The sequence below is a fragment of the Dipodomys spectabilis genome, unplaced genomic scaffold (assembly GCF_019054845.1).
Source record: "Dipodomys spectabilis isolate Male_0828 unplaced genomic scaffold, ASM1905484v1 ptg000176l, whole genome shotgun sequence".
NCBI classification, from domain to species: Eukaryota; Metazoa; Chordata; class Mammalia; order Rodentia; family Heteromyidae; genus Dipodomys; species Dipodomys spectabilis.
This window is the reverse complement of record NW_024870853.1, coordinates 4629195-4655269: the sequence shown is the minus strand read 5'-3', so window position 1 is coordinate 4655269 and position 26075 is coordinate 4629195. Positions and strand designations below refer to the sequence as shown.

The 26075-nt window shown below is 47.8% G+C and overlaps 1 protein-coding gene across 2 annotated transcripts in view; it reads left to right on the top strand.

The window, feature by feature from the left end:
- Window positions 1–25497, top strand: part of Stard8 (StAR related lipid transfer domain containing 8) — a 40913-nt gene extending 15416 nt beyond the window's left edge. The window contains exons 2-14 of one of the 2 annotated variants that reach the window (XM_042694910.1): window positions 8893–8964; window positions 13886–13967; window positions 15230–15293; window positions 16639–18017; window positions 19311–19484; window positions 20323–20482; window positions 20889–21087; window positions 21487–21697; window positions 21979–22093; window positions 22356–22580; window positions 23462–23679; window positions 23773–23949; window positions 24116–25497. In XM_042694910.1, coding sequence (XP_042550844.1) covers window positions 15237–15293; window positions 16639–18017; window positions 19311–19484; window positions 20323–20482; window positions 20889–21087; window positions 21487–21697; window positions 21979–22093; window positions 22356–22580; window positions 23462–23679; window positions 23773–23949; window positions 24116–24233 — 3033 coding nt within the window. In that variant the 5' untranslated portion in view covers window positions 8893–8964; window positions 13886–13967; window positions 15230–15236 and the 3' untranslated portion in view covers window positions 24234–25497. Of the gene's footprint in view, window positions 1–8891; window positions 8965–13885; window positions 13968–15229; window positions 15294–16638; window positions 18018–19310; window positions 19485–20322; window positions 20483–20888; window positions 21088–21486; window positions 21698–21978; window positions 22094–22355; window positions 22581–23461; window positions 23680–23772; window positions 23950–24115 lie in introns of those variants that run through there. The other variant, XM_042694909.1, reaches the window with a different exon arrangement.
- The last annotated feature ends 578 nt before the right edge of the window (window positions 25498–26075 follow it).

Sequence of the window (26075 nt, the reverse complement as noted above, 5' to 3'; positions counted from 1 at the left end):
AGCATCTCTGCCAGGGCAGTTGCCAAGTAGAGGGCACTCTTTTGCAAATTGGAATGAAACATCATCTCTGAGGGATGCAGCACCGTGCCTGAATGAAAAGCTGGGCAGGTAGGCTTCTTTTGGCCTAGCTTACCTTGTGGAAGGATGAGAGGAGCTTGGAAGTAAAGTTTCTGTGATGTACGCTTTTTCCCCAAAGGGCTGCATCTCCTTGAGAAGGTTTACTCTCTGGAGCAATGGTACTTGAATCAACTAAGAGAAATTATCTGTGAAGCTTTTCTCCAGAACTAGTAAATGGATTTACAGTGGTGGACCACCCCTCTGCTTGCTTCCCAGACCTACCTTAGGCTCACAATCTGGCCTTACAGAGCCTACCCTCGTTAGCACATAGTGGCTTCCTGGGTTGTGTGTGTGTGTGTGTGTGTGTGTGTGTGTGTGTGTGTGTGTGTGTGTGTGTGTGTGTGTGTGTGTGTGTGTGTGTGTGCGCGCATGCGTATACACGTGCCAGAATTAGAGCTTGAACTCAGGGGCCAGGTTTTGGTCTCTTAGATTTTTGCTCAAGGCTGGTGCTCTACTGCTATTTTTTTGTCTGTTATGGAGCTTGAACTCAGATCCTAGGCGTTGTCCCTGAGCCTCTTTGTGCTCAAGGCTAGCACTGTTACTATTTGAGTCACACAGAGCCACTTCCAGTTTTTGAGTGGTTAATTGGAGGTAAGAGTCTTGCGGGAACTTTTCTTCCCCAGGCTAGCTGAACTACGATCCTCAGATCTCATCCTTCTGAGTAGCTAGGATTATAGGCATGAGCCACTGGTGTCCCAGCTTGGCTCTTTCTCTACCCCTTAGTACACTCTGTGTGTAGGTGGGGGGAGGTGTGGATATGGGTGTGGGTGTGATCATTACTGGAGTTGGGAAAGACCAACTCTGGTGGTGAGGGCCACAAGACAAGATGTCTTTGCAAACAGGAAGCTAAATGAGTATGATACAGGAGTCTAATGTGCTTGTTAAAAGTTGTCTAACAGAGCTAGTCAGCTAGTGGTTTGGAAAAAATTTCTTCACAAAATCCCACAGAGCTTCCTTTCCTTACTGCTATTGTATGCATTCACATTGGTGTTTATTGTGCTCTAGTGATTAGAATAAACCTGAGTCTGCCTCTGCCTAGAATATCTCCAGGGTCCTTTACCAGGGCTGTTTAGCTAACTGTGACTGTTAGTGTACTGGCTTTCTGTTTTGCCTGCACTTTCTAATCACCTGGAGAGTGCTCAGAAACCAAGAAACAAAAGACAGCTAACCTTATCCCCAGCCATTCTAATTTAATTAGAATAGGTAGGGCCAAGGAACTGACTGGCATTTTTCAAAGTTCCTAGGAGCTAGCTTGCAGCCAAAGCTGAGGGTGAGGGAGAAATGGAATGGCATGCCCCGGAGGAGTAATTAACTGGGCATCAATGGCTTGTGCATGTAATTGTAAGCTACTCAGGAGGCTGAGGTATGAGGATTGTGATTCGAAGTCAACCAGGGCAGAAAAGTCGTATCTCCAGTTATCCACCAAAAACCCAGAAAGGGAGATACAGCTTAAGTAGTAGAGTGCCAGCCTTGAGTGAAAAAGCTAAGGCATGGGGCAGGGGGGAGATTGGAGGGAGGGTAAGAGGGAGAAAAATGAAGGAGGGGGTAACAAGTTAGAAAAGAAATGTTATCACTACCTTACTTTTGTAACTGTAACCCCTCTGTACATCACCTTGACATTGAAATAAAAAAAATGTAATGTACAGTGCCAAGGCCCTGAGTTCAAGCTCCAGTACTGGCCCACATGCATACACACACACACACACACACACACACACACATACACACACACACACACACACACACACACACACACACACACACACACACCCACACACATTAATAACAAGATATTTTACTTGGGCTCCCATATTATCCATCTACTTCTTGCTTTGGGTCTAGTGTCTTACCTGGTACCTAGGCCTGAGCTCAACTTTGCTTGGAAGAGTATAGGCTGGACCTGGGATCTAGTTACTGAGTGATCAAAAAACCCCAAGGATTCAAGTTGCCCAATAGTGGTGTGAAGAGGGAAGTGCCCAGCCCAGAATGAGGTTGGTGACATTGGCTGAGCAAGGCTTTATCTTCTGTTGGCTACGTGCTTATTTATTACCTTTTATCTTCCTCCTAGCTCTCTTTCCTCATCTCTTTATTATTGTCATTATTATTATTATCTTTTTATCTATTATTTATTATTATTATCTTTAGGTAGTTGTAGTACAGAGGAGTTGCCACTTAACAAATCAGTTTATGAATACAATATATCTTGATCAATGTTACCCCTTTCAACCTCCTCACTCACCCCTCCTCTACCCATCTCTCATCTCTTTATAATTAGCACATGTTCTGAATACACCTTAGACAAAGTTCAACTAACCTTAACTAATAACCCTCTTTAATGTTAACTTGTACATTCCACTTTCGAAGCCAGCAAAGCCATGGTCACCACAGAGGGCAGGAGGAGAGTCCCCTGTATAATCATGGAAACCATAGTTTAGAAAAGGAAGCAAGGTGCTTAAGATGGTTTAGGCAGCAAGCCTGGAAGTTGACTTTACTGGAAGCTTTTCCCAACTGAGATATCATTGGACTTTATTGCTTTTTCCCAACAGGAAATATTGCAGCCTATCTTCATTCATAGGCCATTTTCAGGAACAGAAGCCCTGCATTTCCTCATTCCTCGTTCTCAGCCTAGAAAAATACCTTTGTGCTGAGTGCTATCCATCCCTTAGCTTTTCTGCCCAAGGGTAGCATCTATCACTTGAGCCACACCTCCACTTCCAGCTGTGTGTGTGTGTGTGTGTGTGTGTGTGTGTGTGTGTGTGTGTGTGTGTGTGTGTGTGTGTGTGTGTGTGTGTGTGTGTGTGTGTGTGTGTGTGTGTGTGTGTGTAATTGGAGATAGGAGACTTTCCTGATCCAGCTGGCTGGAATTGCAGCCCTTACATCTCAGCCTCCTGAGTAGCTAGGATTACAATGTGAGTCACTAGTGCCCAACAGCAATCCTTTTGAAACTCTTCCCTTGCAGGATATTTGTTAGTATGTCTCTGTAGCCTGATTTGTTTCTGGAACTTTCCAGTACCCTGGCTCCTGATTCTAAGGGCTCTAATGAGTTGGGCTTCTCTCCAGGGAGAAGAGTCTGGGCTTCAATCTCAGTGGGACTCAGTTTCTATCAGCTGACTGTTATTTCTTACCTATCCTGGCACATTACCCCAGCTTTGGCCAGAGCACTGCCTACAGAGGGTAGCTGCTGAAACTGCTGGCAGGCATGCCTTGGAATCTGCACATCTGGCCACAGGTTAGGGCCAGCAGCCACAGACATTCCTACTTCACTAGCCTCAGCCTGTCCAGTGTCATCTGGTGTCATTCTCCCTGCTGGATATAGAAGCCATTCCTTAATCTGAGCTGCCTGGACCAGCCTCAGGTGAATTGACTCTGCTGTAGGTGGGGGTGGGGATCATTTCTGGCTTAGCCTGAGCAGGCTGGGACGGGTTAGTAGGGAAAGAAGGAAAGAAAGCAAAGTACCTTAATCACTAAGACATATGCCCCTGATGGTTCCATCCAGGAGGGAGCCTCAGGGCCTTCGACCCCTTCATGAGATGGTGTATTGTCTGTCAGAAGCCACTGTCCCTGACATCCTGTTCAGCAACAGCCTTTTACATTCTCTAGATTCCTGTTGGGAAGAGCTGCTGGAGAATTCTGTCTACAGTCCTGTGCCAAACTCCTTAGCTCTTTTGTCTTGGAGCAATTGCAGTCCTATTGAAACTTCTGCTTCCCTGAGGTATTTGGCTCCAATTCTGAGAGAGGTGTGGGTGCAGACATTGCTTAGACCCAGAAGGGAATGCTAGCTTGGCCACTTTCTCTGGTTTACCTTCTATTTCCCTTCCTCCCTCCCTCTTTCCCTTCTTCTTTCCCTCCCTCCCTCCCTCCCTCCCTCCCTCCCTTCCTTCCTCCCTTCTTTCCTCTCTTTTCCTTTCTTCCTTCCTCTCTTTTCCTTCCTTCCTTCTCTTCTCTTCACTTCTCTCTCTTTCTTTCTTGTATGTATAAGTATTAGGGCTTCTCAAGCTGAGTATTGTCCTTTAGCTTTTTCTCTCAAGGCTGGTGCTCTACCAATTAAGCCACAGCTCTACTTCCAGGTTTTTGATGGATAATTGGAAATAAAACTTTCACAGACATTTTTGCCCAGACTATCCTCAAACATTGATCCTCAGGTTTCAGCTTCCTGAATAGCTGAAATTACAAGCAGGAGTCACTAGTGGCTTAGACTTTTTTTTTTTTGTCAGTCGGGGATTGAACTCTGGGCCTGGGCGCTGTCCCTGCATTCTTCAGCTTAAGGCTAGCGCTCTACCGCGTGAGCCACAATGCCACTTCTGGTTTTCTAGTGGTTTATTGGAGATTAGTCTCATGGACTTTCCTGCCTGGGCTGGCTTTGAACCACGATCCTCAGATCTCAGCCTCCTGAGTAACTAGGATTATAGGCGTAAGCCACCTGTGCCTGGCTACTTTTTTTTTTTCTTTTGGATGAGAATCTACCTCTGATCCCAATAAGAACACTGTAAATGAGTGCTTGGTACTGTGTACCAAAGACTTCCTTTTGCCAATTGTTCATTTAGTGTTCTCCACAGCTGCAAGAATTGGATGCCATAACCCCCATTTTATAGAAGAAATGGAGGCATAGAGTTCAACTGGCACATAGTCAAGGAACTAGTGACTGACAGCATCAGGATTTGAACTCAGACTTGTGCCTCCACTGACCAGAAGGAGCAGAAAACCAATTTAGTGTTGATTCCTTTGAGTCTGAGCCCCTGCTTGACTAGAAAGCAAGTAGCAAGTAGCATAATGTGGTAGAAAGGAACACTGAACATGGAATTAAAAGGTCAGGGTTGTAGTCTCCCTCATGACACTTAACTATGAGTGACCTTGGGAAAGTCCCTTGGATCTCAGTATGCCTCATACTACAGCTTTAGAAAATAGATTGGGGAGCCCTGCCACATACCATCTAGGAAAGGGACGCTGGGCATTGGTATTTTAAAAAATACATCTAGCTGATTCTAATGTGCCTCTAGGACTGAGAATCCCTGATCTATGTGATTTAGATGAGCACGTCTCAATTTTTTTTTGGTCAGTTGTGGGGCCTGAACTCTGGGCCTGGGCGCTGTCCCTCAGCTCTTCAGCTCAAGGCTAGCGCTTTACCACTTGAGCCACAGCACTGCTTCTGGCTTTTTCTGCTTATGTGGTGCTGAGGAATTGAACCCAGGGCCTCATGCATGCAATGCAAGAACTCTACCATTGAGCCACCTTCCCAGCCCCTGTTTAAAATTAAAAAAAAAATGTTACTATAAAGGTGATATACAGAAGGGTTACAGTTACATGAGTCAGGTAAACAGTGTGTTTGTTTTTGGATAATGTCACCCCTTGCCTTGTTCTTTCTCAGTTTTTCCCTCCCATTTTCACCCACAAGTTATATACTTCGTTTTCAACATAGAATCCAGTGAGTACCATTGCTCCATTTGTTCACCATTTGTCTCTCCATTTCTGTGCCCCCCCTTATACTCCCAAAGACATAAACAAACAGAACAAAAAGGAAAGAAAACAAAAACAGCAAAAAAGAACAAAAGTGTCTTCTTTTCATTTTCTAGAGTTCATTTTGATAAATATTGTTTTGTATGACCAGATGCATGTCTCAAACTTTAATGGGTGTGCAAAGTGCCAGAGGATCTGGCTAAGTGGGCATTGTGAATCTGTAGGTATAAGGTATGGAAGGTCTGGTATTCTTCAGTGTGTGTGTGTGTGTGTGTGTGTGTGTGTGTGTGTGTGTGTGTGTGTGTGTGTGCAAAGTGCCAGAGGATCTGGCTAAGTGGGCATTATGAATCTGCAGGTATAGGGTATGGAAGGTCTGGGATTCTTCAGTGTGTGTGTGTGTGTGTGTGTGTGTGTGTGTGTCCTGGGGCTTGAACTCAAGGCCTGGATGCTGTCCCTGAGCTTTTGTACTTAAAGCTAGCTTTACCACTTGAGCCACAGCTCCACTTCTGGCTGTTTTTGCTGGTTAATTGGAGGCAAGAATCTCATGGACTTTCCTCTCTCGGCTCTCTTTGAACTGTGATCCTCCAATCTCAGCCTCTGAAGAGCTAGAATTACAGTCATGAGCCACTGTTACCTGGCTAGATTCTACATTTCTAACAAGTGCCCAGGTGATATTGACACTGCTAGTCTGAGAGCATACTTTGAGTAACAAGGTGCTGGAGGGCTCTAAGCAGGAATGAACACACTCAGCACCCTTCTAAGGGAGCTGTTCCCCTTCTAGCCAACAGCAACTAGGGCTACTGCCTGTCAGTAGTGGAGTATGCAGGCAGTCTGTCACTCTCCTTTGGTTCTGTGGCTTGGGGAGATAGTACAGATGTTGAGCTTTAAGATTTAATAATTGGAATCTCCTCCTTTGTCAGGCTGAGGGAGGAAGGCTGGGCATGCTTCCCTGCCTCGATTTGGACTCAAGGGACTTAAGACTGCAGTGAGATTTCCATGGTGTGTTCCTGGCATACTAAAACTTGTGACCCTTTAGGAGTCTCTATTTGCTTTTGTACTAACCTCTGGAAATTCTGATCTGGTTCATCATTCAGCAAGCTTCCTTTTATCTGAATGACAAGAAAGCAGAGCCAGCAAGGAGGAGCACTGAGATCCGGGAAGTGTCTTCTGGGGCTGTGGCAGGGACAGAGCCCAGGGAAGTGGTGTGGCAGCCAACTCAGCTGTCCTAGCAGCAAAACCACATGCTTCAAATCCTCCCTTTGTTGGCGTGCCCTATAGTCCCTTCCCTTTCCTATTGGTCTCTAGTCTCCCAAATGGCCTGGACAAGTGGATCCTTTCCCAGGCCTGCATCGCCCCCTGCCAGACAAGCCAAGGTACTGCTAATACGGCTCTGCCAGAGGTCCTGCTGTGAGGAGAACCATGCATATGCACTTGCTTGCATAGGCCCACAGAGAAAGGGGGCAGGGAGGGAGAGAGACATACAAATAGAGGCACCTACAAGTATATATGTGTGCATGATCCCACACCAACCCCCATAGGTCATGGTCATGATCAACCTTGTCTTGATGCTTACACTCATGGAAATGCACTGATGTTCCTCCCTGCACTACCCATGTTTGTCTCTAGAGCCTGTCAGGGTCCAGACATTGCCAAAACCTTCTCTTTTCTTCCCTCCAATCTTCATCCATGTGTGACTCTAGAGGAGTTGGCTACTCTTTTAACTGCCTCTTTTGTATGTTGTCTACTTGCTAAGCCTCTTTGAGATCCTGTGTGTGTGTGTGTGTGTGTGTGTGTCTGTGTGTGTGTCTGTGTCTGTGTCTGTGTGTCTGTGTCTGTGTGCCTGTTTGTCTGTGTGTCTGTGTGCCTGTACCTAGACTTGAGTTCATGGCCTCATGCTCTCAGTAAGGTTTTTTGCTCAACAAAGACACTCTGCCATTTGAGGCACAGCTCCACTTCACAATTTTTGCTGGTTAGTTGGAGATAAGTCTCATGGATTTGTTTGTCCGAGCTGGCTTTAAGTCTTGATCCTCATATCTCAGCCTTCTGAGTAACTAAGATTATAGGCATGAGCACAAGTACCCCTCTAGGATACTGTTTTAAGAGTCTTTTGTCTTCTGGTCCTGGCTACCAGGATCTCCTAGATTTCCTTGTACACAAGCACTGAGAGGAGAGATCTATTGTCATCTTGTGCCCATACACCATTCTCCTTGGAGTTCTGGTTAGTAGGGCTGCCACCTCACTAAGGAAATGGAGGAAGTGTTGAAAGCAGGACTCCATGCAGCTTTGTTGAAGTCAGCAGCCTTCCCCTGCCAGCCTGGCAATGCCAGGGGTCTGTGGGAGCAGATTCACTGCTGGGATTCAGCCCAGTATGGTGGTCAGGAGCGCCTCTCTAACCTCTGGCTGAGGTTGTTGGTGGCCTCTAGTTCTGTTCCAGGCACTCTCAGAGGAGAGTAGGGAGGCTGACCTAGCTCTTATCCTCCAAGACTCCCACAGGCCAGTGGCTGTGTCAGCATAATGTTCAGCATTGGATTGTACCACAAATAAGCTGAGCTACTGAAGAAAGCTGGGGTTGTCGAGGGAAACCCCTGTGGAAGGAGGACTGAAATTTGAGTGGTTGAGGAGAAGAGAACTTGGGAAACTGCTGTCAGATGAACAGGGAGACCTTTACCTCTTCTGTTTCCTTTCTTTCTCTTTTAATAGGGTCTCACTGTATAACCCAGGCTAGCCTTGAATTCCTAAGCCTACTTCAGTCCCCTGAGTGCTGCTATTACAGGTGTGTACCACCACACCTGGCTTGAGTCTCTTTCTGAGCCTGCTTGTATAGCTATTATAATAGAGAGAGAATTCTTTGTAGGTGATTGCAGCAGTCTGGAGGGTGTTCAGTATGATAATGAGAAAAGGAATAATAGATACTGCTAAATATTTCATGTCTCCTAGCTGGTCTAGGATGTTCTGCTCAGATCCATGGAAAGGGTAAGGGTATGGCTGGAGGGCACAGCGGTGTCTTCTTATTGCAGTAATTCCCCTTGATCCCAGATGATTCTGGGAGTTGTAACTGGTGTTGGGTTCTCTTCTGGCGAAAGGGGCAGGAGGAGGGGTTTGGGAAAGTCAGAGAATGAGACTCAAGAAAAAGCTGTGGTCAGGACAAAGAGTAGGGTTCAGGGAGTAGAAGGGTCCTAGCTGGCCTAAATGTGTCAGACCCGCTCTTGCCATCTCTGCATCACTGGAACTAGGCACACCTGCCTTCTGGAGGTGAGGAAGTATCCACCCAGTACCCTATTAACCCTATTTTTCTGTGTTTTTCCCCTCATTCTGTTTTAGAAACTGAGGCCAAGAAAGCATGTGACTGGCTCCGAGCAACAGGATTTCCTCAATATGCTCAGCTTTTTGAAGGTACGAACTCTGTTGAATACATTCTCTTATTCCAAAACATCTTTATCTTGCAGATTTTTGTCTGTAAAATGGACAAATCACATCCCCTCTCCAGCCACGGGAGAAGCTTCTATGTCTCCTGCTTCTGTTCAAATTTACTCAGGGCCTTTACCTCTGAACTTAAAATTCCTCTCTCCTACATTGTCATCACTGCTAGATTGCTTTCATCAGCTTCCATAATCTCTGATGATGGCCATGCTTTAAAGAACCTTGTCTAGGGGTTGGAGGCATGGCTCAGTTGATAGAGTGCTAGCCAATGAGGGAACACATCAGGTACCCAGTTCAAGTCCTGGTCTCTGGCAAGAAAGAAAGACAGAAAGACAGAAGGACAGAAAGACAGAAAGAAAGAAAGACAGAAAGAAAGAAAGACAGACAGGAAGGAAGGAAGGTATGAAGGAAGGAAGGAAGGAAGGAAGGAAGAAAAGACCTTATCTTGCCTGGGACATTGCTCTGTGCCACTTCTGAGCTATAATGTGAAATGATACCCCTGGGATAGGGCACCTCTCTTTGTGCATAGTGATGGCCTCATTTTTCTTTTCCTTCATGTCTTTTGTATCTTTGTTCGTCTGTTCTTGTTAAACTTCTTTGCATTTGCTATTTCCTATTCCTCTCTTCTTCACACAGCCCTTTGTACCCGGGACATCACATCTCCCTCACCTGATCAAGCTCTTTAGTGACTTCCATGGAGTCAATTCAGTAGTCATCTCAGTCCTGTGTGAATGTACGTGTGTGTGTGTGTGTGTGTGTGTGTGTGTGTGTGTGTGTGTGTGTGTGTGTGTGTGTGTGTGTGTGTGTGTGTATACGTATGTACTTGTGTCCAGTATTGGGGCTTGAACTCTGAGCCTAGTCACTGTTCCCTAGCCTTTTCACTCTAGGCTGGTGCTCTACAACTTGAACCACAGCTCCACTTCTGACTTTTTGGTGGTTACTTGGAGATGAGAGTTTCATGGACTTTCCTGCTCAGACTGGTTTCGAACTGTGATTCTCAGATCTCAGCCTCCTGAGTAGCTAGCATTACAGGTGTGAGCCACTGTTTGTGTCTGGTTTCCTGTTATCCTCTTATTTTACTTGACAGTTGTGTTCAGTGCAAGCCCCCCTTCTTCCTTGGGCTTGTGCAACCCTCCCCCTGCAGGCTGCCTCTCTGGCTGCTGCTCTGTCTCCTTAGCTGACTCACCTTCTTCTGTAGGCCTTCTACTCTCTCAACATTTCTTTCCCATGAGATTCTTACCCAACTTCATTTGTACACCGATGACTCTCAAATGTGACAGTCCAGATGTAACTCCCAAGGTCTCTGGCATCTATTCAATTCAATATCTGCTCAGATATGTGGCAGATGTAGGTGAGATTTAACAAGTCTAAAACAGATCCATTGGCACCCCCAATTATTTTCAGGACATTACCATCCACCCAATTGTTCAAGATCTATATTCAGAAGTTGCCCTTAATATCTTTCTCTCTTTGGCTCCCATACCTAACCCTCCATCAGTCTTGTCTTTGTTTCTTCCTCAACAATACCTTTTTGGGGGATGGCGGGGCAGGACTGCAGATTGAACTCAAGACCTTGCAGTTGCTAGGCATGTAGTCTACTATTTAAGCCATGCCTGCAAGCCCAGATAATATGTCTTGAATGGATTTGATTCTCTGTTTTTTACATATTTTTATTATCATCAAATAGCTATACATGGGGGTTTCATTTTGACACATCCATATGTACAATGTACTTTGATCAGACTTACCTCCTCCCCCCCATCACTCTTCCTTATCACCCCTCTACCTCTTCCCAAACCAATCTCAACAAGCTTCATTGTTGAATGAATCCAATTCTTTTTTTTTTTTTTGGAGGAGGAGGGATGCCAGTCCTGGGGCTTGAAGTTGGTCTGGGTGCTGTCCTTGCTTTTTTGCTCAGGGCTGGTGCTCTGCCCCTTGAGTCATAGCTTCATTTCTGGCTTTTTTGTGCTTAATTGGAGATAATAGTCTCATAGATGTTCCTACCCTGGCAGACATTGAACCTTGGTCTTCAGATCTCAGCCTCCTGCGTGGCTAGGATTACAAGTGAACAACCAGTGCCTGGCTGGCTCCAAGACTTTATCACTTCCGTTGCCACATCTGCTATCATTCAACATGACCACTCAGGATGTGAGGGCGATCTGGCTGCGACATCTGTCACCCCATTGATCGCCAGGGTTGATTCGGCTGATCTGGCTGGCTAGGCGGGTGTCCCCTTCCTCCCTCACCACTCCATGTGCGTCCCTCCCGAAGCTGCGCGCTCGCTCGAAGAGGACGACCATCCCCGATAGAGGAGGACCGGTCTTCGGTCAAGGGTATACGAGTAGCTGCGCTCCCCTGCTAGAACCTCCAAACAAGCTCTCAACATGACCACTCACTAGAACTAGTGCACAAGCCTCCTCCCTGACACCTGGACTTTTTGTACTTGCGCACTTTCATCTGTCCACCACAGCAAGAAGGGTTCGAGCCCTCTGCTCATCTGAGTGAAACAAGCACACATCCTGAATCATGCTTGATGAGACTGCAGATCCATCTGCCTTGCCAGTTATGTCTGCTTACCTTTGCTCACTGTGCTGCATGCTTCTTTCTCCTTGCTCTCCTCCAGTCCTCTCTTCCTTGGATCCTTGATACTAGTGGTTACTTCTGCTGCAAATTCTGTCCTCTTCCCCCTTTTCCTCTGCCTCCTCTTGCTCCTTCTCCTCTAGCTCTTGCTTCTGCTCCTCCTGCTCCTCTTCGTTCTCTCATTCTCTCTCTCTCTCTCTCTCTCTCTCCCTCTCTCTCTCTCTCTCTCTCCTCTGCATGACCAGCATCTCAGAGTTAAGTTCATGACCCATTAATTATTTCTTCAGAAAGGCCTATGTTGACCACCTTTCTCCAAGCAGCCCACCAGGTTTTATTTTTTTTTAATTTAATTTTTAAATTAAATTTGTATTAATTAAAATTAAAAATTAATTTAAAATTTTTATTGTCAAGGTGATATATAGAGGGGTTACAGTTACATAAGTAAGGTAGGTAATGAGTATACTTCTTATCAAACTTGTTACCTTTTCCCTCATTTTTCTCCTACTTCCCTTCCCCAAATGAGTGTTGTTTCTTTGATGTCTCAGAGGGCATCTCTTTTTACCAGACCTGGGGCTTGAACTCAGGGCCTGGGCACTGTCTCTGAGCTTCTTTTTGCTCAAGGCTAGCACTCTACCCCTTGAACCACAGCACCACTTCTGATTCCTCAGAAGGAATCAAACCCAGAGCCTCATGCATACTAGGCAAGCACTCTACCACTAAGCCCCATTGCCAGCCTTAGGTTCTCTTTATCCTGTTACCCTGGCTCATGTTTTTTTTTTATGGTTTCCTGCATGGTTTACTATCTGTTTCCTATGAGAGCATAAACTTGAAGTTAAGGACCATTTTTGTTCACTACTGTCTGTCTGGCAGGAAATATATCACTATTAGTTGAATGAGTCCATGAGCTTGTTTTACCAGTAAGACAAAGAGTTATGGGACTTGTCAGGTTCTCACTTCCTTTCTTCCTACTCTTTCTTTGCTCTCTGCCCTAAGTCCCAGGGAGAAGGCCTTACTGCTCTGGACAACAGGGGAAAGGGAACTATTGTTTGGTTACATGCTATCTTTTCAACCCTTGCTCCCTCTCTACTTCCCAGGCCACCTTGCACCAGGGTGGGGGCTTCCTTTCTAAGCATCGAGGATTCAAATGACAGAAAAACACCCAAGTTAACAGGCAGCCAGGGTCTCAGGCCTGCTGTCTCTGATGGACCTGCCTTCACTGACTGATGTTTTTGATCCAGCTCAACCCTCTTAGCTTCTCTCTGCTTCCCCCCTCCCAATTCCCAGAGAGTAGCTCCCTGAATCCCCCTTGTATTTAACAGCTTTCCACCATTGAGACAAAATACCTGAGATCAACAAGTCAGCTTTGGGCCTGTGCTGAGGCAGAGTCTCATGGCAGAAGTGCAGAGCAGAGGGAAGTTGTCTACCTCATGGTTTCTACAAGGGCATGCATCCAGTAGTCCAACTTTCTTTCACTGGGCCCACCTCCTAACAGTACCATCAGCTATGAGCCAAACCTACAAAGGAGTCACTGAAGTCCAAACTCTAACATTCCTTTTTTACTTCTGGTTTTTTTCCTTCTAGTATGTCTCACACCTACCCACTTCCCTTCTTCCTTAGTCTTTCTGTTGCCAGTACCCATGTTTGAACTCCGAACCTTGCACTTGCTCAGCTTGCTTACTCACAGCTGGTGTCCTACCACTTGAGACACGCTTTTTGTTGGTTAATTGGAGATGGAATATCACAAACTTTTCTGCCCAGGCTGGCTTCCAAATGCCATTCTTCAGGTTTCAGCCTTCTAAGTAGTTAGGATAAAGGGTGTGAAATACCAATGCCCAGTTTGGGACAGAATTGTAAGTTTTTTGTACCAGTACTGGGACTTGAACTCGTGGCTTCAGCACTGTCCCTTAGCCTTTTTGCTTAAGGCTGGTGCTCTCCCACATGAACTATGTCTCATATCTAGCCTTAAAAATTACTATTCACTTTATTGTTATTATAAAGGTGATGTACAGAGTAAGGTAATGAGTACATTTCTTTCGTACAGCATCTTCCCTTCTCTCACTCTCTCCTAGTCCCTCTCTCCAGTCCCCACCGAGTTGTATAGATCACTTTCATCAATGTCATTTCCAGCTTTTTACAAGTTAATTGGAGATAAAAGTCTCACATTCTTTCCTGCCTGGGCTGGCTTCAAATCATGTTCCTCAGATCTCAGCCTCCTTGGTTGTTAAGATTGCAGGAATAAGCCATTGGTGCCCAGTTGGAGGCTGTTTTTTATTTCCTGCCAGAAAATTCACTTTTACATTTCTTTGCCACACAGAAGGTGCATTTCCTTTGGATATCAGTTCTGTAAAGAAGGACCACGGTTTTCTGGAGGAGAACTCTCTGGAAGCCCTGTGCAGGTAAGGGTTGAGGGCTAGGGGGATAGCCAAAAGTCCAGTTTAGGACTTTCTTGTATAACCAAACAACCCCTCTTACCCACTGTCAGAGGAGAGGAACATTATTAATAAAGCTCATCTTCTTCAGTCACCTTGCCCATGGTCTGTTTGTAGTGTCTGTGATACCCTCATTTACCCCAGCACTGTAGCTAGAATAGAAAGCCCACGTCCAGTTTTGATATGAAAAGAACAGCTCCAAATTTGACTTGGATTCAGTTTCCCTTTGCTTATACTAGTTCTGCTCTTCTTTGAGGCCAAATCATGCATTGTCCATGGATCTAAAGTAACCTCTTAGCAGGGCATCAGTGTCTCATATCTGTAATCCTAGCTATCCAGGAGGCTGAGATCTGAGGATCCTGGTTCAAAGCCAGCTCAGGCAGGAAAAATCTATAAGACTCATTAACCAACAACAAAAAAAAGTGGAAGTGGAGTTGTAGGTCAAGTGGTAGAGTGCCAGCTTAGCTTTTGAAAAAGCTAAGGGACAGTGTGCAAGACTTGAGTTCAAACTATAGTACCAACACACACACACACACACACACACACACACACACACACACACACACACGCACGCACACAACCTCCTAACTGGCTTCTGTATCTGTTTTCCACATCTGTTTTCCACATCTCATCCATGTTATCTACAGCAACCAGAGTCACCTTCTTCAAGCCCTAGTTGAATACTCTGTTTAAATTAATCACAGCCTACCTGCAAAAGTACAATGTTATTTTATCATGACACTCAAGGCCCTTTGTCATCTGTCCTTGATCCTATTCTCTTGTACTAGTTTATTTCCTGACCTTGTCTTCTCTATCCTTTATCTTATCACAGATTTCTGTAGATGCTGGGATAGGAGTCTCAGTTTCTGTCACCCTCTAAATCTTCTTTCTGTCCTCCAGGAAGCCCTTGCAGATAGTGGCCCATCTCTTCATGGAAGTTCCACTTATCCCACTCTCCACGGGTCTGCTATGCTTCTACCTGCCTGCTTTGAACCTATCCCATTTCTGTCTTGGTTACTTCCATGTCTATAACGTCATGGAAGGCAGAAGACATACTCTTCCTGGTATAGGCCCAGTGCTTCAGCCTTCACAGACAGTGAGGCTTGGGAGAAGTTTCAATGGCTTGGCCATGTAAGGTGGTGGATGGCATCTTGAAGAATGTCTGGGTAGTCTATGCTAGGATTTTAGGGGCTGGGATGCTTGGGTAAATGATCGCTTCTTTGTTGCAGGAGGCTGATGACCTTGAATAATTGTGCCTCGATGAAGCTGGAGGTTCATTTTCAATGCAAGCAGGTGAATCCCGGCAAAGGGTGGGGTGTGAGGTCTTAGTGCACATGGGACTAGGAATGTGGCCTAGCAAATGCCCAAAGCACATGGGAACAAGCTCCAGTGTTCTTGGAGTCTTCAGTGTCAAGAGTAGTTCCTCAACCCAGCCTAGAGGTAGAGATGTAGAAGACCCTTATATAGCAGACTTTGTGAGGCTTCTGGGAGGTTGGTGAGCCTCACTGACATAAGAGAGAATGAGAGCACATAGCCTGGCCCCTGTCTTTCACTACGTCTACTCAGCTCACCTCTCCCTTCTTCTAAGTTTACCAATAATTTGACCTAGTGATAGCCTTCCTCAAGGCTACTATTTAGTTAAGAGGTGGCTTAAATTCCTTGAATATGGGGCAGAGACAGAATACCATGGTAAGAAGATTGTAGTCTTTAAGGCCTCAGAAAGGATCCAAACAAATAGCCTCACCCTGGATAGGCTTGCCTTCTCCTACTCCCCTTACCTCCACTTTACCTCTACTTACACAAGGCCTCATTTTTCCCATTCCACAATGAATTGGGAGCTGGATTAGTAGTTTCTATAGGCCTTTCCAAGACTGCCATTCTTGGGGGAAGCTATGAGGACTCTTGATTTGTACATAGCCTTGAAAGCAGGCCTCATGACCCCATTGTTTCCTGGGGACAAGTTATATTGCTTTTCTCTAGGGGCTTTCCCCTGGAGAGGCTTGCAGTCAGGTGGGGCAGCTGTGTTGCCAGAGTACTGGCCTGTCAATCAGGAGACCCAGGATTGTTCCAACTCTGTCACTGGTGGCTGAGTGACTCCTGGCAAGGCTCTTCTCTTATCTGGGCCTCAGTTTCCTTACCTTGCCAAGTAGGTGGAAAAAAATTTAAATATAGATTTCTCTCTAGTTCTTCTGCCCAGTAATTCTAATCTAAGACTAGCCTAAATGCTGTCACCAATTGCAAGTCATTGGATATTGGGCAAGTCGCTTCTCATTTGTAAGTATCCCTTTTCTTATCTGGAGAATAAGTGAGAAGATTAATTAGATAACTGTTACCATAAATACCTCTGAGCTTCAATCTGAGACTCTTGGCTTCTCCTCCAGCCCTCCCAAAGATAACTGTCACTCCTAAGCCAAAAAGCAAGGCCCTTCATTTTCTTTTTTTTTTAACTTTTTTTTTTTTTGTCTTTTCTTTTTTGGTACTGGGGATCGAACCCAGGACGTTGCACTTGCTAGGCAAGCGCTTTGCCACTGAGCTACATCCCAGCCCAAGGCCCTTCATTTTGATGTCAGAATGGGGCACTAGCTAGCCAGGAGTGCTGGTAGGGCTTCTCTGACCCAACCCTGTGGTACCTTTCCAGAATGAAGACTCTGAAGATGAAGAAAACTGTAACATCAGCAGCCACTGGGCCTTCCAGCGGGAAAGCCAGCACCAATCTCCCATGGGTTCCTGTGCCCTGCTGGCTCCACCAAGCCCCAGCCTGTTGGGGACCTCAAGCTGTGAGAGTGTCCTCACTGAGCTTAGTGCCACCTCCATGCCAGCCATCACCGTGAGCCTTTCCCCTGAGTCAGCAGACTTGCCTTTGTTAGGCCATGTCCCTAGCCCGAGTGACCAGACCCTCCTCAGCCCCATTCAGGGCCAGGAAGGTCCCCAGGAAAAGGCCAAGAAGCACCGTTCTCGTAGCTTCCTCAAGCACCTTGAGTCTCTGAGGCGGAAGGAAAAGGGTGACAGTCAGCAAACAGAGCCTGAGCCCAGACCAGCCACCCCAGAGAAGACTACCAAAGGCTCATCTTTCCGCAACTGCCGTGGTTTCCTCTCAGCTGGATTTTATAGGGCCAAGACCTGGGCAGCCACCCCAGCGAGGGGTAGAGATATTGAGACTCATAGGGGCTGGGAGGCTTGGCCTATGGCAATGTTCCAGCATCCTCAGCAGGGACATCGGGGTAACTACTTGGTGCATGTGCCTGGGGACCATAAACCAGGCACATTCCCTCGTTCTCTGTCCATTGAGAGCCTGTGTCCACAGGAGGGACATTGCCTGGCAGATTGGCAGCCAGGTAGGCGCTGGGGCTATGAAGGGCGGCGGGGCTCCTGTGGCTCCACAGGCAGCCATGCAAGCACTTATGACAACTTGCCAGAGCTGTATCCAGCTGAGCCTATGCTGGCTGGGGCTGAAGCTGAAGAAGAAGATGAGGATGGGGAGAGCTATGCTCACCTAGATGACATCCTCCAGCATGTGTGGGGACTGCAGCAACGGGTAGAGCTGTGGTCTCAGGCCATATATCCAGACCTGGAACATGGAGATAAGGAAGAGGAAGAGGACGAGGAAGAGGAAGTCACTTCCTCAGTGGAAATAGCAACAGCTGAGATGGAAGGCCAAACTGAGGCTATGCCCCAAGCAGAATCTCCCACCCAGGTCCAGGCTGAAGTCCAGTCAGTAGTTCTGGTTCAGGCCCCAGGTGAAGTTGAACCATTAGCACAGGCACAAGCTGAGATCCCAGTCCAGGACCAGGACAACAAGCAAGACACCAACTCAGCTGGGGAACCCACGTCTGCCTCCAGCCTATCTGTAGAAGGACACTCCATTTCTGACACTGTTGCCTCCTCCAGTGAACTAGACAGTAGTGGGAACTCCATGAATGAGGCTGGGGGTGCAGGAGCCTTGGCGGGACTCCAGGCACCAGTGACTCGTGAACGGCGTGATTCAGGCGTTGGAGCCTCACTTACCAGACCATGCAGGTGGGAGTTTGGGAAGGGATGGGGAAAGGGTCCCTGCTCATTTTCTCTCTCTCCCCCACTCCTGTTTCTTCTTTACCAGGCCAAGAGGCAGGTTTTGGGGGACTGGGTGCTTACTTCAGCCAGCCAATCACAGGAGAGAAGTAAAGAGTTCAAGACTTAGGTCTTACGATTGCTAGGTTGGGTGCCAGTGGCTCCTGGCTATAATTGTAAAGACTCAGGAGGCTGAGATCTGAGGATCACAGTTTGAAGCCAGTCCAGGCAGTAAAGTCTGTGAGACTCTATTTCCAATTAACCAACAAAAAGCTGGAAATAGAACTGTGGCTCAAGCGATAGAGCACCAGCCTTAAACAAAAGCACTAAGGGACAGTGCCTAGGACCTGAATTCAAGTCCTGTACAGGCACAAATTGCTAGGTCTAGTAGCACTGAGAGTGCTTAGTGTGGCCTTGAGAAACTAGTGGCTTCTCTTTAGACCTCACTTTCCTTTTGCTTGCATTGAGGGGGTTAGAAAGGGTCTCTGCTCTTCAGCTTTGCTCTTTTGCATTAATCTTAGAATGGGTAGATGACTGGCATTGCCTTTTGGTACTAAATGGGCCGGAGTTCAACACTACCCTCCCTGAGGACTTCTTGGTCCCTGGGCGCTGAGACTAAGCATTTTGATTCTTGGATCCCTACAGCAATGTTGCTACCTCCTATTTTATTTTCTTTTTCTTTTTTAAATTCCTGTCCTGGGGCTTGAACTCAGGGCCCAGGCACTGTCCCTGAGCATTTCATCTCAAGGATAGCACTCTACTAATTGAGCCATAGCTCCACTTCTGGCTTTTTGGTGGTTAATTGGACATAAGAGTCTCATGAAATTTCCTGCCCTGGCTGGGTTCAAACAAGGATCCTCAGATCTCAGTCTCTTGGGTAGCTACCATTACATGTATGAGCCACCAGTGCCTAGCTTTTTCTTTTCTTTTCTTTCTTTTTTTTTTTTTTTTGATGTTGGTACTGGGGTTCAAACTCGGAGCTTTGAGAGCTCTCCCTTAGCTTTTTTACTCAAGGCTGAGGCTCTACCACTTAAGCTACACCTCTACTTTTAGAAAAGTGCTACAAATTAGAGTCTTACTGACTTTCTTGACCAGGCTGGCTCTGAACCTCAATCCTCAGATCTCAGCCTCCTGAGTAGCTAGGATTATAGGCATGAGCCACTGGCGAATATTTTCTTTCTTTTGGGAAGATAAAAGAGACCAGAAAGACATAACCTTTTTCCATGGCTGAGCCAAACCTGTATCTCTTGCCTTCCCAACAAGGAAGCTCCGTTGGCATAGCTTCCAGAACTCCCACCGGCCTAGCCTCAACTCAGAGTCTCTGGAGATCAATCGGCAGTTTGCAGGCCAGATCAACCTTCTGCACAAGGGTTCACTGTTGCGACTCACCGCCTTCATGGAGAAGTACACTGTGCCCCACAAACAGAGTTGGAGCTGGTGAGTGGCTCTATGGAGCAGGGGGAAGCGACCAACTCAAGTCTAAGGTCCTTGTGAACATAGCCCAGAGGTGGGATGGGGCAGGCTGAGCCCACAAGCTAATGGTGGAGATGCTATGCAAGAAGGCTGGAGGGTCCATGTGAGGATGTGTGTGTGTGTGTGTGTGTGTGTGTGTGTGTGTGTGTGTGTACTCTAGGTCCTCTAGCTGGCCTTCTCCCTTCCTGCTTCCATGCTGCTCTGAATGAGACTCTTCTGAAGTGCAGCTTTTGTTGTCCTGCTCTGGTTAAATAAGCAGCTCTATGCTTTCCCTTTGTCCAAATTCCTTCCTGTCATGATTTTCTCATTCTAGCCAGCCATACCTTTCTGCTTCTTTAGCCTGCTACTCTCAAAGAAAGCCATCTCTTAAGGTCAATAAGACTAGGGACCCTTCCCCGGATGTACCAGGCCTTCTTTCTTGCCTCATTGCTGTTGGTCATGCTGTGCTCACTACCTGGAATGCCTTTCCCCTATTTCTCCTCTGGGACATTGCTCTCCTGTCCTCTCGAGCATGCAGAGCCCCCATCTTCTCTTTGCAGCCTTTCCTGACCTGCCTTTCTCTCTCATGGCTCTTCTCAGAAGTGCTTGGCCTATCCTATTGATTCAATTTTCTCTTTGAGCTGACTAAGATCTTCATGTGTCCCCTGGTGGCTCCGTCACGCTGGGCTCAAAGCATGTGCTTGCTGGATATTGACTCTACGGGCAGATATGGTTTGTTCCTTAATCCCTACTCTCTTTCAGTGTTCTGATTGTCTCTAAATGCTGCTGCTTCTCCCTGATTGCTTGTTACCTCTAAAAACAGGTCAATGCCAAAGTTCATGAAAAGGAACAAAACCCCAGACTACCGAGGACAGCATGTATTTGGGGTGCCACCTCTTATCCATGTGCAGCGCACAGGCCAGCCATTGCCACAGAGCATTCAGCAAGCCATGCGCTACCTACGCAGTCAGTGCCTGGACCAGGTGAGCTTTCCCCCAGTTGTGTGCAGAGAAAGTACTGGGGTAGAGGAGTTAAGGAGGCCCAAGGTTGATGAGGGAAGGGATTTACCTTCCCCTTGGGTTTAGCTGCCCAACAAAGGTATTTCCTATCCTTAAAAGGCCCAGCTAGAATGGAGCCAAAGATCCCTTTCCCCCTCCTTATGACAAGAGCCTTCTGTCCATCTAAGTGGCAGCTTCTTTCTGGTGAGGCACTCTAGCCCCCATGGCCTAGGATCCTGTCCTAGCCCAAGTCTACCTTTTCCTCCTCCTCATGATAGCACCTTGGATCTTTGGCCCAGATATTTATCTCCTATCCTTCCCAGCAGGAAGCCTGCCAAGGTTCATGGTCTCTAGTATACTTGATATCAAATCCCTCCTTTGAATGGGCTAGGTGGGAATTTTCCGCAAATCTGGGGTCAAGTCCAGGATTCAGAGCTTGCGCCAAATGAATGAGACCTCTCCAGACAACGTCTGCTATGATGGCCAGTCGGCCTATGATGTTGCTGACCTGCTAAAGCAGTATTTTCGGGACCTGCCTGAGCCCATCTTCACCAGCAAGCTCACCACTACTTTCCTGCAGATCTACCAACGTGAGTCACTTGCACCTCCTTCCACTGATCTGCCCCATTCTCAGTCTATTAGATTCTAGGGACTTGAGGGACAGAAAGCTGGTAGCCAGCCCCTTGAGTTTATGAGAACATGTACTCTGTGTGGGTAAGGCCTTTGGAGAGTAGCAATTTTCTACTACCCCAGCCCATTTTGTGGAATGGTAGATTGAGGCCTCAAGGAAAGGAAGGGGGATTTGCATAAGGCTACATGGCACATTGGGAGCAGAGCTAGATTTAGCACGCAGACATCTCCCAGAGCTTATTTGTGTCTTCCCTCTCAGTGGCTCCTCTGAGGATTTCCAGGACTTTTTAGAAGCCAGAGGTGTGCTGACTTGCCTCTGGGAAAGTAAGGAAAGCTCTGTGGTCTTTTCTTCCCTGCAGTCCTCCCTAAGGAGCAGTGGTTGGCGGCAGCACAAGCTGCCACCTTGCTGCTCCCTGATGAGAACCGGGAAGTGCTACAGACCCTGCTCTACTTCCTAAGTGACATTGCCTCTGCTGAGGAAAACCAGATGACAGCCGGCAACCTGGCAGTGTGCCTGGCACCTTCCATCTTCCACCTCAACATCTCCAAGAAGGACAGCCCCTCACCCAGGTGAAAAAGGCTGGGCATGCTAGGAGGCTTCAGCCCCACTGAATTTTAGCCTTTAAGGGGCTACCACTACTATTTCCGCCCTCATCTCAAAGAGTCAACCTGACTCCTCATGGGCTCAAGGGCCTGGCATTGCTTGGCCACTGTAGGCCTTTTTCCAAAGGGACACAGGTAGTTTGATGGGCAACATTGATAAACTGGCTTCCTGGGAGATCGCAGATGGCCCGGCAGCCATCTTGTCTTATGCCCCAGTACCATCCTGTCCTCTTAATATCTCTCTCCAGAATCAAGAGCAAACGAAGTCTGGTTGGCCGGCCAGGTCCTAGAGACCTGAGTGACAACATGGCAGCCACCCAGGGCCTGTCACACATGATCAGTGATTGCAAGAAACTTTTTCAGGTGAGTCAACTGAGGCCATATTGCCTACTTATCACCCACCAGAACCATGAGCGCTGACCATTGCACCCCAAGTTAGGGAACATGTCATGTCTCCCTCAAGCTTCTGTTTCCAGATCTTCTTCCATGAGTCTCTTATGCAGTTTCTTATTTACCTCACCGCAGTGTCCTCTCTGCTGCCCTTCACACAGACCAGCTAGACCCTGGGGGCTTCTCTGCTCCCCATAACCCCTTGATCAGTGTGTATGTGTGTGTGTGTCTTCAGGTGCCCCAGGACATGGTGGTGCAACTGTGTGGCTCATACAGTGCAGCTGAGCTCAGCCCCCCAGGCCCAGCCCTGACTGAGCTGCGGCGAGCACGGGCCGCTGGCCTGAGCCTGAGCCTCTTCATGGAGGAGAGTATACAGGAGCTACTGCGGGATGCTGCTGAACGCTTCAAGGGCTGGACCAGTGTGCCAGGGCCCCAGCGCACAGAGCTGGCCTGCAGGAAGGTAAGCACCATGGTTCTCAAATTTACTCGGTGGCTGGGACAAGGCAGGATGCAGAGCTGCTAGCCAACCTGGAGGAGTCTGGGCCTGATATTCAGAGGGTGTTATCCAGCTGAGCAAGGACCAAATGAGAACAATTAATCTCTACCAGAGGCCACCTTCCAGAATCTTCTTCCCAAAGCTCCATTGCCAAAGTATATGTCTTCTTGACATGTATTCAGGCTGAATGCCTTGTATTTCCACCATTGTGGCTTGGCCTCCCCCCAAGTTGGACATTTTGTAGGCCACTTTACCTGCCTGCCTGTGTTAGGCCCTTCCTCTATTCAGGGTTTTCCCTGTGTCAGGGCCCACCAGGCAAGAGGAGTGTCTCTGTATTCCCCTCTCCTGTCATTAGCCATGCTGTTTCCTAGATGTTCATTCTGAGTAAGATTGCAAACCTGAAGTTCCCACATGTAAAATGGTCAAAACAAAACCTCCCTTATAGCAGAGGGGATCTCACTCAGAGCTTAGCATGTTCCAAAAGGCTCCACAATCAACATTTTCTTTTGCTGTGTGGTAGATGTCTCTTGCTAGATGGCAAATCTGCTTTCTCTTCCTGATTGCTTCTAGAAACTGTGTGTACTGTGCCCATGTCAGCACAAGCCCCATAGACCTCTGGGAATGAGTTTCACACCTTTTGGTACTCTGGAGCAGGCCAAGAAGCAGGAATCTGGGAAGGAAGGCAGGGACCCAGGGTGGGCTAGTGTGAGCAGAGAGCCAGCTGCCCTCCCCCATCCTGGGATAGAGCAAGGGGACCCCAGGCCCTGCACTCTTAGGCCTGGGCAGGGGGTAGAATTGGAACTCTAGGCCTGAAAGCAGTGACCATCTCTCCCAATGGCTTGCAGGCACCTGATGGGCACCCTCTACGCATATGGAAGGCATCCACAGAGGTTGCGGCCCCTCCAGCAGTGGTGCTCCATCGTGTCCTCCGGGAGCGGGCCCTTTGGGATGAGGACCTGCTGCGTGCCCAGGTGTTGGAGGCCCTGATGCCAGGGGTGGAACTGTACCACTATGTCACCGACAGCATGGCACCACATCCCTGCCGCGATTTCGTGGTGCTGAGGTGAGGTGTCCCACTTGCCACTCGGGTATGCCCCAAGACAGGAGAGGGAACTAGCAGCAAGAACTCAGGCCAATGTGTTTTCTCTTTACATAGGATGTGGCGCTCCGATCTGCCCCGTGGGGGCTGCCTGCTAGTCTCCCAGTCCCTGGACCCTGAGCAGCCTGTGCCAGAGTCTGGAGTACGGGCCCTCATGCTCACCTCCCAGTACCTCATGGAACCCTGTGGCCTGGGCCGCTCCCGCCTCACACATGTCTGCCGTGCGGACCTCAGGTACCAGACTTGAATGAGGCCTGCCTCACCCCATTGGCCCTGATCCCTCCCCTGGCTCTGTTCTGGTTTTAACTGCCTCCCTCCCCACCGTCACCTCCTTTTCCTTCCCCTGGTGAAGGCTACAGGGAAAAGCCCACTTCTCAGTCTTGTCTTTTTCTACCCCCAGGGGCCGTTCTCCTGACTGGTACAACAAAGTCTTTGGGCACCTGTGTGCCATGGAAGTGGCAAAGATCCGGGACTCCTTCCCCACACTACAGGCAGCTGGTCCTGAAACAAAGCTGTGAGCTGCAGGCTACCATTGTCCCAGCATCCTGGCACCAAGGGAGTGAGTGGAACAAGGACAGAGCCATGGCCAGGGGGCTCCACTCACCCATCCCCCTTACTTTCTAACACTATCTGCACATCCAGGAGAGGGGAAGGGAGATTAGGTGCCCTGTCTCCATGCCATCTTCTTCCCTAACTGTGTATTACTTTTCCAAGAGAAGAGAAACCTAGTAGTAGTGAAAACTCTGCTGCCGGTCCCTGCCAGGAGACTGGCATTCAATCTGCAGCATCAACCACCCCCACCTGCAGGAGGAATGGGGTGAACAGGATAGTCCCAGCTGTCTGCCACAGCAAGATGCAAATGTCCTGTTAGAAAATAGGCTCATGGCCTTTGGGGGCCAACACTGGCCCTGAACTAGCTTTTCCAAAAATGGGACTAGAGTAGGTAGTACAGGAGCAGAGGACAGAGGATAGAGAAAGTAAACCACTTGTGGTTTACAATGCCAGTTTTATATGAGGCTGATTTAGAGGGTCCTTAGGGGGCCCTGGTTAGTGTCTTGACGATTTGGGTTAGCCTGGGACAGAAAGATGAGGAAACTTCCTTTCTCAAGTCTCAGTAAACCAATGAACTAGCTTTGTGTGGCTTAGGCTATCCAGTGTCACTCCTTGTGGTTACCAGTAGCCTTTATCTATCTATTCACTGTCATACCTATGGGTAAATGAGCTAACTCACACCACACAGGCCAAGCCACGGCACATAGTTGTAGGGAAACCAGTATATTCCTCTTGCCTATGGTAGTGGGCAAGCTCCTTCCTGGAGCAGACATCTGGCCCCTGGGCCAGCCAAAGGGAAGGGCCCACATTAATCCCCTGGGCCTTGATCCAAATCTAATCCATCCCATTCACTCACTGGCCACCTTTGTTCAGATGGTAGTGCCATTGCCAGTCAATGGCTCACTTAGACTTTATTTTTCCATCCACTACATAGACTGGGGGGATGGATCTCAGCCAGCACTGTAATTTTAAGCTTGTGTTCTTTGTACGTATATATATTGTACAGTCAAAATATGTATGTGTTATCTGTAGTGTACATATAGACACATATATACATACACACGCATATATGCATGCGCACGTATATTCTCTCCTGAGTATTTGATAATCTTTGGATGGGAACAGGGTCTGGAGGGCCGCAGGGCAGGTCACTTGTAAAGACTGAGAGTGGTGGAGGATAAGGTACAGCAGGATCCCTCTGCAGAACAATAAAGACTTACTGGAGATGTACTCTGGCTTTGGCTGTCTTTTTGCTTGGACAATGGGTCAGAGCCTGGGGACAGAGGTGAGCATTCACCTTGCCCTCTCCTGTGACCCAGCTTACTGCTATCATGACTTGGAGTGACCTCATGGGAGAAATGGAGAGGGCCTCAGGTCTTATCATGGGAGGTGTGGAGGTGATTGGAGTGGGGAGAGGCAGGCTAAGATGTGAGCAGGAGGTGCAATCCCCATCCTAAGATGAACTGGCCATGGTACTGGATCAGTCAGCATCCCATAAGCAGCACATCCTTGAACATCCTTAACAGTAACCCTAAAGACAAATCTGCCAGACATCGGTGGCTCACTCAGGAGACTGAAATCTGAGGATCCTGGTTTGAATCCATCCCAGGGTAGGAAAGTCCGTGAGACTCTATCTCCAATGAGCCATTCCAAAGCGAGAAGCAGAGCACTAGCCTGGAGCAAAAAAAAGCCCACAGACAGTGCCCAGGCCCTGGGTTTAAGCCCCAGGAAACACACACAGAGGAGCCTTGTCAAACTTTCCTTCTGTTTACTCCTACATGGCGCATGGGAAGGATTTAAAGACCCAG